The sequence below is a fragment of the Apus apus genome, chromosome 21 (genome assembly GCF_020740795.1).
Source record: "Apus apus isolate bApuApu2 chromosome 21, bApuApu2.pri.cur, whole genome shotgun sequence".
Taxonomy (NCBI): Eukaryota; Metazoa; Chordata; class Aves; order Apodiformes; family Apodidae; genus Apus; species Apus apus.
Genome location: NC_067302.1, coordinates 6,027,894 through 6,041,025, shown reverse-complemented (window position 1 = coordinate 6,041,025; position 13,132 = coordinate 6,027,894). Strand labels below are relative to the sequence as shown.

The following is a 13,132-nucleotide window of genomic DNA, read 5'->3' as shown; positions in this document are numbered from 1 at the left end:
CTAAGATCTTGGCTCTGTACTTATCTCCTTTCAGATAATCCAGAACTGGACTCTCCTGTCATGTAAGTTAAATGGTGACTGCAGTTTCTTGCTAATAGAGATATTATTCACAGCTGTATCTTTATCCAGGCACAACCATGAGTTCATGTTCTTTCCCCCCAATAGTGATAATATGTGGTTAAGAGAGAATAAAAGAAATAAATTGTATGGCATTTAGTAAGTTCTTTTGGGCTTTTCCCCCATACCAAATTACTGACTGTATTACTCTAAGATGTAGGGGAATGTGATCGTGCTCCCTGTGTGATGCTTGCTTGCAGCTTCTCATGTCACCTGGATGGTTGTGTTTGTGAGGCAGGTGGTGCTTGTGAGCTCTGGAGAACGATGCCTGTGGGGGAGAGGAGGGAGAGGGAGAGAAGGTGTCCGTGGAGGTGGCTTGCTGTCAGAACTAGAGGGAAAACCAGGTTTTGGCACTCTGTTGAATAAGCCTTTGATTTTTGTCTGCCTGTTTCCCTTCCTCCAGGAGGGTACCAGGAGGACTTGGTACCTGTGAGTTGCTCTGGGTTCCAGGGCTTGGGCTGGGGCTGCTGCAATCGCTGCTGGGTTGGGGTTTTTTTTTTATTTGGAGGGATCTCGAAACAGATGAGACTTTTGGCAGGGAGGGTGAGGTGCTGTGTGATAAATGGAATGTAAAGGAGTCAGCTAAGCACCGGCAGAGCAGGTGGCAGGCGGTGCGGGGCCCGCGGGCTGGGCCTGCGCCTGGCAGCGCCGAGGGGCTTGTCCCCCGCTGCGCGCTGAGGACGGGAACTCTCTCTGTTCTGCAGGGTGGGGAGCGAAACGGGCCGGGAACCAGAACCTGCCAACGCCTCCTGGTTAGGGATGGGGGGTAGTCAAAAGAAGCTGGTGATTGCCGTGATGGTTTCTGCTCTGTTCATCGGTCTTGTCCATGCAGCAAATAAACACAGGGATTTGTCTGGAGAGAATGAGACCCTAAACCTGACTGGGTTTTGAGAGGGGAAGTTGCTGGAGTTGCAATAGATATGATTTTATTAACCAGGAAGAAAGTGGGATGGTATCTCCTCAATGACTTTGATGCCTGTAGATGGTTCCTGCCCTGGCTCAGCCCCTGCCCTCTGTGCAGCAACCACGTCACATCTTCGGGGGGATGCAATTTTGGGATGGGGGGATTCTTTGAGGTGAATAGCTGGATAAGGGCAAACCAGTGTGTGGAGCTGGGCAGTGTGGTACCCTGTTCTTGGATCCTTTTTAGTTTTGGATCTGTGCCTTTGAACAAGAAGGTCCATTTGAATAGGACACTGCAGTTTAAACAGACATAAAGCAACTCTTTCATGTAACAGCCCTGGTTGCCTTGGCTCTTGGCATCAGCTCGCGGTGTAGGCAGTGGGAGGATTGAAATGCAGAGGGGACAGAGCGAGAAGTGAGAAAGAGGATTGATTTGAGGGTGGAGGGGGACAGATCTGCAAGCCCTCGATATAATTTGGGGGTTTTTCAGCTGGCAAATAAGCTCATTCAAGGCAACCGGAACAAGACTGAAGAAGGGGGTTTTGCAGCAAGAAACTGCAGCAAATGCAAAGCACCGAGGCAGGGGGATGGGTGGCGGCTTGAGCCACCCGCGGTCGCTGCCCCGCTCGGGCGGCCACCGGATCCGGTGTCACTCCTGGGGGAGCGAGGGGCGGGCGATGGGAGGGGGAAAAAAAGGCTGGAGAGGGGGGATCTGGGGCTGGTAAACACCCCCTTCTCCAAGAGATGCTTTTGGGAGAGGGGCTGCTCCTTGTCTGCCAAACCTAAAGGGAAACAGAAGTAGGTTCTTGGGGGGAAGGGGCGGGGGGAGGATGATCGAGGATGGCTTGTTTGTTTTTTTTAGCTTCAGTGTCACGTTCGAGTTGTTCTTCTTGTCCGTAGATCTGAGCATCATTACTAAGATAATTAAGTTCCCGAACGTGCCTTTTCCCCATCTTGCAGGCAGCTACAGGGACAAATGTGCTAGGAGATTTAAAGAGGGGGAAAAAAAACATATCGAAGGCTGGTGGTGCCCGAGCACTGTGCCAGCCCTGCCAGGGGGCAGCGCTACAGCCAGGCGTGCCTGCCGCCTTGGTGAGGGGGGGCACAGCCAACACAGCCTTTCCCACCTCCAGAATTCCTTCTGATCCAGTCCCACCAGTGTCAGGGTGTTGCTCCAATGCTGGGATCCATGCTGCGAGGACAGGTTGCAGACTGGGGGGGGGGATCCGGGAGCGGGGGGGGGCGGTGGCTCTTGTGTCATCTCTTGTGTTTGTAACAATTTAATCACAAAAATGGTGTCAATATCATCAAGTTGTTTACAGAGGCAGGGAGAAGGGGTGGGGGTGCTCTGGGAGGAGCTGCATTGCTCTGGCAGACGTCTTAATAGCGGGGATGCTGCGTGTGTGAGCACAGATGCCCAGGCTGCCGGGCTCCGTGCTAAATGGGGGGCTGTGGGAATTACTCCTGTGCAAGCAAACCTGTAGTGTGTATTAAAAAGAAATGCAATCCTAAAGCATAATTCGTGGTTTGTTGGTTCTGGTGGGGTGGGTGCCGGTGGGAGGATGGTGCTGGGTTGGGGAAGCAAAGCTGAGGCAGATCTATTTGGTGGCTGCACAGCAGCCCCTCACCATAGCACCCCTGCCCTGGCTCCCCTCCCCAGCATTTAGTGAAGAGGAGAGCAAAGATATGGGAATGATTAATCAAGTGGCTAATAAAAAAGTATAAATCCCTGGGGACTGTGTGCTGCTAATGCCGAGGAGCTGGCTCTGAGACAGCCACCGGGAGGGACAAGCCAGCCCTCCTCTCCTTTCCTTGCCTCTTCTCTCCCCGAGCTGCTGCCACACTTGGTTCATTCCAGCTGCAGAAGCTCAGAGCCTTCCATGCGGTGGGATTTTTTTTTTTCTGGGCTGAAAAAATAAAAATCACAAGCCTGACCTGCTTTTTTCCCCCCCTCTTTCCTTTCTCCTCTTCATCCAGCCGAGCCGAGGACTATCCCCATCGCCAAGGGGAAGAAAAAGGGGAGAAAACCCAACAACAACCAACCCCCAGCACGCCCCGATCCTCCTGCCCTTTGACATGCAACCTTCCTTGGGATGGGACAAGCCGGGATGCAGCTGCAGCTTTGGAAGGAACTGGGGAAAATTGGGGATCTTTGCTCTCATGACGGTGGAAGTGAGCTCCTGGAGCCGGGTGCTGCTGCTCTCCCTGGGGCTGCTGGCTGTCTCGGTGACTGGTGAGTGTCATGGAGAAAGCTGGCAACTTTAGGAGCATTTTCCTTCCTGTTCCTTAGATCAAAGGACCACTGTTAATCTTTTTTTTTTTTTGGGGGGGGGGGGGGAATGATGACACTCTGTGTCTGTGGATGCACTTGTGTGTCAGCACATGCTTCCCTACAGTGTTCAGTAAGGAGGATATTTTCTTCAGCCCTTTGCAGCTTTGTGCAAGATAGTTTCCCTCTGCATCCTTTGGGAGCAACAATGTTAAGCGATGGGGTGACAAAAGGTGGCTTTTTTTTGGATATGATTCCCCTTCTCTGGTGGGTCAAACAATTTGTGCACGGTTGCTGTGTGATATGCAAGATGACTGAAAAATGCCATCCTGGTTTTTCCCCTCTGTCTCTTTCCCTCGCATCTTAATTCATGATTTTGCTGCCCTGGTGTTTGCTCGTAGCTGATCAAAGAGATTTAGGGAGCCTTAAATGGAGATGGAAGCACTTTTCTCTTACTCCTCCTTTTAAGCTGATTGTCTATCACATATGAGCTCTTTGGCCTCAGCATCATGTTTTCTGTGCAGTACATGTTTATTGCCTTGAAAGAGGGGAAAAGAAGAATTGGGGGAGAATTTGTTTATGTCTCCTCCCTAGTTTCCACAACTGCCCTTGTACCAAAAATGTATCTGAGGACAGAAGTTTATTTTTGGTGTAAGGAGCAAACATTTAGGGACTCCCTTATGTGTGTGTAGGAGGGGGAAGAGTGGGACAGTGTTTGCCTGTGTCTCCTTTCAACCCTGTGCTCTGCCTCAGTTTCCAAGAGTTTCTAAGTAACGTTTGTCTTGTCTGCTGTATCGTAGGCTAGAGGAATGTGTGTTTGTCTTGAGGTGTATGAAACCTCCTTGGGTTTTAGGTTGTTGTTTTTTTAAACTTCTGATAATTGTATCATGTAAGGCAGTTTTCCTCTAAGGAGATCCAGAATAAGTGTTAACTGCTCCTCCTGAGTACTCTTGCAGTGGACCTGAAGAGTTTTGCTAACTGGAAGTATCTATTAGGAGCAGGTATAAAACCACCCAAACAACCTACAAGTCCTAATTAAGGATTAATTTTTATTTTGGTGAATATTTTTCCTTTCTTTAGCAGGGACATTTCATCTGTGCACAAGAGAACCATTCCAGTAGCTTCTGTTGTGCTTTTCAGATACAAGTAGACCGACGTAGACATCCAGATGATTTCCTGTACCAGGGGTTTACAGCTTTTTTTCTTCTAAGCTATGTGTAGCTCATTCATACTAGCACTTTCAGGCTTCTCTCTCTCTACCTGCTTGTTCAGTAGATAATCCTTTCTTCCCAGCCCCCTAGCTCCCTTCTCTGCATTTTGGGTGCTGCCTGTTCTGGATCCTTCACCCAGAGGTTGGTGCTCTGTTGTTTTTCTTTGTGAGCAGAAGATTCTTCCAAATAATTTTAGGCCTCAGATGTTTTTTCTTTGCATCAGAGTCAGAGGCAACGGTCACCAGCTCTTCTTCCTAGATCATCTTTTCTTAACAAATGCTGAAATCCTAGTGGAAAATGCTTAGTTGAAGCAAGATACCAACTTTGGAAGCAATGGCTTTGCTGCTGGATATCCAGGACAGTCAATGTGTAGAGGGTGTCAGCACCTTCCCTGCACAGAGCCCAGTTTTAGGGAAGTAAGATCAGTCTGAGCTGGAGCTTCTGGTACCTTCGTCAAGCAAATCGTGCCCCTCAGTAGAACAGAGTTCCTAAGAGGCTTCAGTTCTAACCTTGCCTGTCCCCAGGGTTTGTACAGGTAGTAGTAACCAAGAGTACCCATAGTGTGGCAGTAGAGCTGTGCCTGTAAAACTACCAGTTAGTAGTTTTAGCTGGAAATCCTGCTGGCAGCAGCTCGGCCGCGCTGCCTCAGCCCGGTCGCGTCCTCCGAAGGAAGCGGCACAAAGCTTGGGGTGCTCCAGGCGCTGCCTGAGGGCAAGAGAACATCCCTCCTGCTTGGGTAAAGAACCCAGCCAGCTGCAGGGAAGGTGTTCCGTGGGATGCTGAAGTTCCCCGGGGATGTGCGGGGAAGGGGGGGCAGGATGTGGTTCCAGGATCTCCCTTGTTAGTCTGAAGGGCGCAGGGATGATCCGAGCGTTCCGATTTGCAGAGGGCACCGAATTTGCCTTTGGCCGTGAGGTGGTTGTGGTCTGTGCACAGACCCACAGGGACAGTGTGTGTGTGATTCTGAAGCTGCACTCCTCGGTTGTCACAACTGGTGGAACAGGAATAGTATTCCTGCCTGTTCCCAGCTGGATAATGAGCTGTGCCTGGGCACAGGAGGGTCCGTGGCCAGCCCTGTGTGGATGGACACACCCACCATTTCTTGTGAAGATCTGGATGAAAGGTCTCTTGATACCATTATTTACACACTGCTTTACTGGCCAGCATCTTATTTTGTACCGGGTTATAGAAAGATGCACTGGCTTGAAACATGGTCTAACCAATTGAAGCCCATGGGAAGCAGCTTTTGGCAGAGTGTTCCTCTGAAGCGTGGAGGAGCAGGAACCTGTTTCTCGGGTTTGACGTATGTGTATATATTTGTGTTGCAAGTCACCCTTTTATTTTGTTCTGTTGTCATAGATCTCCACAGAATTAAGAGTGATTCAGGGGCACTTAGTCTGCCGGGGAAGGAGCTCCAGTGTGAAATACACAGGGATTGAATGTATTATTTTTTAAGGGGTAGGGGTGTGAAATATCAACTCTCCGAAATGGTGGATAGATTTTTTTGTAGGAGGGAGGAAAGTGAAGTCACTAGCCTGATTACATATGATTGTGGCATATGACACTATTTTATGGCATAGTGTTTTGATCCAAGTCCTACTATCACTGGAGCAGCTGGGATCTCAGTATTAAATGGAATGAATGATTCCCACACACTCATTCATGTCTTGCTGTTGCCTTTTGTTACTGGAAAGGAGTCATCTATGCAAAACACTTAGAGGCTGCAGACATTTAGAAGGCACAGCTCTTTGCTTGGGATCAGGCTGGCTTCTTGGTCCTTAGGGAGGCTGGGAAGACAGAAGGGAAACTTGTGAGTTTTCAGTGAAGAGCCTCTATATCCAGCAGGCTTCTTCCTCCAAAGGCACCAGTCCTGGGATGATCAAAGAGGGATGATGGCCATGCCCATACGGATGGGCAGGGAAGGGTGGGGGAAGAGCAGCCCTTGCTAAGAAGACTGTTGCTGTGGCATCATACAAGCAATTTCACTTCTGTCTTCTTGTTCTTTGTGTTGATCAATGAGTTCACCATGTGGGGTGGAGGAGGTTTTCCTTTGTACAGCTCTTCATTGCCTGTCGCTCTGCTTTTTTGTCATGACCTCTCAGAGCTGCTGAAGACCATCTAAGCTCAAGCTTCCTTTGCCCCTGAGCTCAGTCTGTCATGTCAGATACTCCCAGGGAAATCTGGCATTCAGCTGGTGGATGGCTCCTGGCTGAGCCAGCCTGCAGGGGCACAGAGGTGGATGTCTGTTCAGCTGCCCCTCGGTGCCTGCCTTCCAGTTGTCTAGGAGTTGCTGTCAGAAGGTGCACGTCAAAACAGGTGCAGCAAACGTGATCCAGGCAATCTGCTGCAGATCCCCATGGATGTGCTTTCTGCCAGGGTGGTTTGAGGCTCAGGCTGGAGCTGATCAGGTGGTCATTTGTAGTGTCCCTGCTATAGAGAATGTTTTCCTGTGCAGAAGTGAGTGCCTCGTTACTCTCCTTCCAGGGACATGTGAAGAATCATTCTTGCTGTTCCTGTGTGGTGCCTGCTGCCTTGCTCTGGTTCCTGAGAGGCCAGATGTTTGTGAAATGTGAAATTTCACAGTTGTCCTTAGGTTCCTGCTGGTTCCCTCCCCAACTCTTCCTTAAATTTGGCATGGGTCTTGACCAGAAGAAATTGTTATAACAATGTTGAGGGTTAGACAGGTTTGGGGGAAGGTCAGGCAGCCTGACTGCCCTGACACTGGGTAACATCAGCCTTGGCAATACAGCACTTGGGGGTGGGTGGGATGAAGGTTGAGTCTCATTTTGAGCTGCTTCCATCAGATGCAGCAAAGCCCTGAGCTACTCTTCCAATAGTCAGACCCTCTCTAGAGCTGGAAAGGACGCACAGCTCTTTGGCTGGACCAGGACTGTTCCCTGCTCAGTATTTTCTACAAGTGCCAAGCCTCAGAAGCCGTGTGTGAGGCCTTTTGCACCACACTTTTCTGCTGTGGTGCTTGGAGCGGTGTGACTGCACACTGCCCCTTTAGCTCCCTGTGCCCAGGGGAGAGCTGGAGGAACCCTGGCCCACCCTGGGGCTGCCCTCACTCCTGCCCCAGGGCTGCCCCTCAGCTGGACAGCAGCCTGCACAAGGTCATCTGGGCAATTTGTGACAGAGCCACAAACGTGTCAGTCTTAAACCCAGGATCACTTTTCCTGTTTTGTTTCTTAATTCTCTGCAAAGGAGCAGGAAGCTTCTTGTTGGGAGCTGCTTGCAAGAGGTTCTCCTGTGGTGTGTGAGTGCCTACCTGGAGAAGCAGGCACTTGCATTGCTGCCAAAGAAGTCAAGGTACAAAGATGGAAAAAAAATTGGTAGTAGCACCTACCTTTTCTGTATGACAGTGTTTCTGGGGGAGTGAAGTACAGTGTAATTATGGAAATCAGTGTAATTTGCTTGCAGTAAACATAATGCAGTGCAAAATGTGTGTGCTTCTGCCATGCTGGGCAGTGGCAGACTGATCTGATAGTGGTTAATGTGTAATTGGGAAGATCCCATTGATTAAAGAAATCAAATTAACTCTGTTTCAGTGTCTCTGCTGCTGCCATGGACACAGCCAGCCAGAATGGAGACAGGATGCTGCAGGGAGCTTGTATGTCATTTTTTATACCTCCCCTGCATGAAAGTGGAGAAGACTTTTTTTGTGGTGGTTTCTTCCCACTTTTTAAAATGTGACTTCACAGTGAACAGTGTGCTGTGCTTCCTTCCTTTCTGATGTCAGGTGCATTCCCCAGTTCAGTCCTTTGCAGTAATGCTTGCTGTCATTTTCTACCCTTAGGAGCTCCAAGCATCACCACTCTAGTCATAAACTGCCTGGGCTTTGTGCACAGCACTTGTTTGCTGAATGGATGGAGAGCTGGGGACTGAGAGTCCTGCTGGTAGTTTCCAAGAGGTCAAAATAATGGTGGAGTAGGGAGATGTGATGTGTGACTTTCTCTGGAAGAGGACAAGGGTCTTGCAGCTGTGGTTGCCAGGGAGATGTGTTGATAGGGGAGTAACTGAAAAAAAAAAATTCCTCATTATTGACTGCAAAAACCTAATTGAAAGTGAACTGATGACCTGGGTTTGGGGAAGCAGGTATTTGGAGAGCTGAAGGAAGGGGAGGTGACATGAAGAAACACCTGTGTTGGTGTATTTAGTGTTATAATCAACCACTTCAGGGGCAGTGGTTCTTACTTGTGTGGTATGAACACACAGAATCATAGAATGGTGGGGCTGGAAGGGACCTCTGGAGATCTAGTCCAGCCCCCTGCTAGAGCAGGATCACCTAGGGCAGGTCACACAGAAATGCATCCAGATGGGTCTTGAAAGTCTCCAGAGAAAGGGGCTCCATAAGCTCTCTGGGCAGCCTGTTCCAGAGGCACATAATTGGAGGCAGCCCTTGCATGGAAGAGTGTACAATCCAAACTGTCTACAGGTATTGGATATAATTCTTGAGTGTTGGAGGATTGTGAAGAAAGGTGGAGACCACAACACAGGGGGGCTTTCTGCTCACACTGCTGGAAGTCTGCCTCTTACTCCAGGTTTGTCTAAGGACAGTACAAGAGAAGAGCAACCAGTGCCACCAGAACACAGCTTTATACTTGTACCTCAAACTGGCCTTGGTAAGAATGCTGCTGTGCAGGACTTGTGGGCTGCAGCTGCTGCTAAGTTCTGACAAAGCCTTGTACCTCAACCCTTCCTGACATTTGGGCTTCCCCCTGAGTAATTCTTGGTGACCTCAAGGGGCAGCTCTTTTTCTGTAACCAGGGCATTAACAACATCCTGTTGGCCATATTTTTTTCCCTTCCCTGCACTGAAGAGGAGGCAGTGCTGCTCCTGCTTCTAGATTAGCCCTGGAGAAGGCTCTGGGCAGAAGCAGTTTGTGCCCAAAGAGGTTTTGCTGGACGTGCAGGGAAGGGAGGAGGCAGAGCCCAAGGTCAGGCAGCAGGTCAGTAGCAGAGCTGGGAACACACTCTGGGTCTTCTCCCTCCTGTGTGCTACTGTGTGATAAACAGCAGCACAGAAATGCCATCCTGGTGCTTCAAGAGAGATGTTTGGAGATGCTATCTCTGCAGATGAGGTCTGAGCAATATCTGTGCTAGCGGATGTGAAGGCATTTTACAGTAGTTACACTGAAACAGAACAATTTCTCAATCCATTTATCAAAATGTCTGCAGTTCCCATTTCAAGGCAGATAAAACAACAATGAATATCAAATAAAGGTGTCTTTATCCAGAACATTTTAAAACAAAAGAAAGAAGATTGGTTCCTTTGGCCTCTGCCTTGTATTAGCTCCCTGGAAAGGTAAGTCTGACAGTCTGTTCTGTCCTAATGGAACGGCTTGAGTTGGGTTTCAGCCACCTGCCTTAGTGCCACCTCCATTTGTTTCAGTGTGGAGAATTTAGCTGCTCAGTTGTCAGTTCAGTGGGACACAGACCAGCAGGATGTTTCACCAAACCACAGTGGCAGCCTGATGGTCCTGGCCCAGCCAGTGCCCTGAGCTGGTCGTATTAGGAGGTGCAAGAAGTACTGAAAAGACGAGAGGAGTTAATCACAGCTAGAGAATGAACCACAACTGGGGGTTCTCTGGTTCAGTGCTCTCCTGTTGTTCACACATTCTCTCTTGACTGCAGAAGTCATTAAAGCCCAGTTCTTGCTGTTTCCCAAGGCTGTTGGCACTTCAGTCATTCTGTTGCACTTCCCTAGCTGTAAAACGGGGATAAGTGGAATTTGCAAATCTTAGTGATTTACAGATTTAATCTGCAGAGAGGTCTTAGGATGTTTGTGCAAAGCTTTCAGCAGATACAAATCGTGCTGGGTTGATTAGCTACGCAAGTTTTATGCTCTTGGTTCTCTCCCTTGATTGCACAGAGTGAATTAAACCATTTTGTGTACAACTTGGGATTGTGAATGACATTGAGGTGAAAGTTGTCTGTTTGCTGCTGAACTGCAAGTAAAGTACTCATGGCCAAAATAGACACTAAAATGCAGTTGGATCCAGCACAGATTTGCACAGGTTGCTCAGCTCCTCCTGTAATTCCTGCTGTATCACTTGTACAGTTTTTATATGTTTATATCCACATTTGTGCCCTTTCTAAAAGGCTGCAGCACAGCTTTTGTGAAAGCACAGTGAGCTCCAGTATAGATGGGAGGGTAAGAGCCTGGTGGCAGAGTAAGAATTTGCCAGACACATCAGGGAATTGGAGACTGGTCTTCAGCAAAAGCAGAAGGGATGGTCTGGACCTTCAGATTTTAACCTGCCACAGACTCTTTGGCTTTGAAGCAGTTGCTTAAACTATGTGAGCTTCAGCTTGTAGTCTGTAGAGTGGAAAAGCAGTACTAAATAATGTATTATGAAGATGAATGTTTGAAGGATGGCAGAGATCAAATAGAGAACTTGTTTCCTAATTATGGTGCCTGTTATTTATCAGCAGTTTAGGAAATACATTTTTTTTTTAAATTAGTGAAAGCAGAGTTTGAAGTATTTTTTATGGCATCTGTGTAATTGCCTTTGGAGCCAGAGGGCCTGGGGTGGAGCTTATTGCCTAACAGAGCAGGATGAGTGGGTTTCCTTAGGGGTCAGGGTTGGCATTTTATTCACAGAAGACTTGCTGAAGGGCTCAGCAGAGGGGGGGCTGTGCTGCTGGGTGGCTTCCTGCACCTTGTCCCCACTGCCCATCCCTCTGCCTCTGTTACCTGTGTCTGTTCCCAGACTCCTGTGATTTGGATGCCTGTAAGGAGGCCTCTCACCCTTCTCCTAGCTGGAAGGAGCAGTGCTAGCTGGCCATGTGAGCATCTTGTGGAAAAGCTGGTCTTGCAGCTTGAAAACACAAGGATGTACTGGGTGCCTTTCTGCTCCCCTCGTCTGCCTCCTTCACCTCTCTGTGACTCCATTGTCAGCAGCAGGTAAAGCCCTTCTTGTTGCTGGATGCAAAGGAGGGACCTGGTCCTTTGTGAGACCCTTAATCTGACATTGGTGAAGAGTCAGGGCCAAGCTGGAGGTACAGAAAATGGAAGCTCATTTCTTCTGCACCAAAGGCACAATTCAATGTTCCTTCCCCGTTTCCCACCAAGTAATAATATCAAGAAAAATATTTCCTCCCAGAAAGGAAATCTTCAGAAGGGTAATGAAGCCTGGTGCTTTTCCAAAGCCAATGCCATTTTACAAGCTGCTGCTTGCATCATGCAGCATATTGTTTATATCTCTCTGTTGCTGTTCTGTCTCCATTAGGGAAAGGTGAGGCACTGGCTGTGGACACTGGGCACCTGTCTGCAGCCATCCTGGGCTGTTTGCATTAAAGATAAGCACCACTTGGAGAAGGACTCGCTCTGTTAATATTAAAATAAAGTCTACCTGCTGAAATAATATGCATTTGAAGGGTAGGGAATTAGCCCCTGATAGCGTTTGGCTTTATCTGTACTGTTGGGTTTCACACAGCCCCTCCACAGGCAGCAGCCCTGGGGTGATCAAAGAGGGACCGTGTGTCACTGGCAGGCTGACTCCTCTGCAGGGTTCCTTCCTTTTCTGAGGGCTCCAGTTCCCTCTCTGCAGGCTCTGGTGTGCAAATCAAGTAGCTCTTCAAAGAACAGTAAAACAGCTGTTTTGGAATGTCTGTACTTTGGTAAGGTTTTTTTAATGAAAATGTATTTTTAAAAAAAAACCCAGTCAGGGGCTCATGTGCTGAGGGAACAATGTGTGGAATGGTCTCCACGCTGCAGAGAGGATCTTGCTTAAGGCTGAGAGCTAAAGCACTGAAACCATTGCAGCTTTTCAAGTGAAGTTCTTAGATCATCTAGTCCCTTGACATGGCTGTCTTGTAGACCAAGGTATCTTCTTTCAGCAGCACAGACAGTCCTGGTTTCTTTGCCTTGGCAAGATTTGAGGTATGAGAGAGAACCCTGCAAGGCCTGTGCTGTTCCTGCCCTTCATAAACAACTGAGTTGGTTCTCCCAGGAAGAAGTCATCTTAGAAGGGCAAGTTCATTTCACTGGATTTAAAGTGCTCCAGAAAATAATGTTTTCTGGGAGGATCTGTCACTTGTTGCTGCTCAGTGCTGTTACAGCCTTAGAGGACAAATTATGCCCTTTTTTCCTTAGGAATCTAATGCTGAGGGCTATTACAGGGAGGTTTTTTTCCCTTGTTTTCTGTGCATGCCAAAGCAAATGAAACTTCTTACAAAAAATACCCAATTTGGACCTACAAGTCGATTCAATTTGCCCCTTGTTAACTCTTTGATTGAAAGCTACGTAGATTGAAGAAGAAAGGTATTGATCTGCTTTTGGGATTAAAAACTAAGATTAAATAGAATATGTCTAATGGTGAAAATGAGGCTTTAAATGAATGGAGGAGGTGAAAGAAAAAATAGTAATGGTAATGGAAAGCAATTGAGTTTCTTTGTTACTTATATATAGATGGAGGTCACAGGATGCAGAAACTGTATGAAAATTACTTGGACTTTGCATACAAGTAGTTTGATCATTGATCCACTGTAGCTGTGGGAGGATTTGTGCACAAGTCATGGCAGATTGGTACCTAGTAGGAGAATTTTTTCTAAATTGGATCAGAACAGGATAAAAATAAATCTGGTTTTGTGGTTTCAGAGCATCCATCAGTTGCCAAGATTATATTTGG

General features: G+C 48.1%; 1 protein-coding gene across 1 annotated transcript in view; it reads left to right on the top strand.

The window, feature by feature from the left end:
- The first annotated feature begins 2,997 nt into the window (after positions 1-2,997).
- Positions 2,998-13,132, top strand: part of CSMD2 (CUB and Sushi multiple domains 2) — a 262,798-nt gene continuing 252,663 nt past the window's right edge. The window contains exon 1 of the mRNA XM_051638216.1: positions 2,998-3,253. Coding sequence (XP_051494176.1) covers positions 3,097-3,253 — 157 coding nt within the window. The 5' untranslated portion in view covers positions 2,998-3,096. The remainder of the gene's footprint in view (positions 3,254-13,132) is intronic.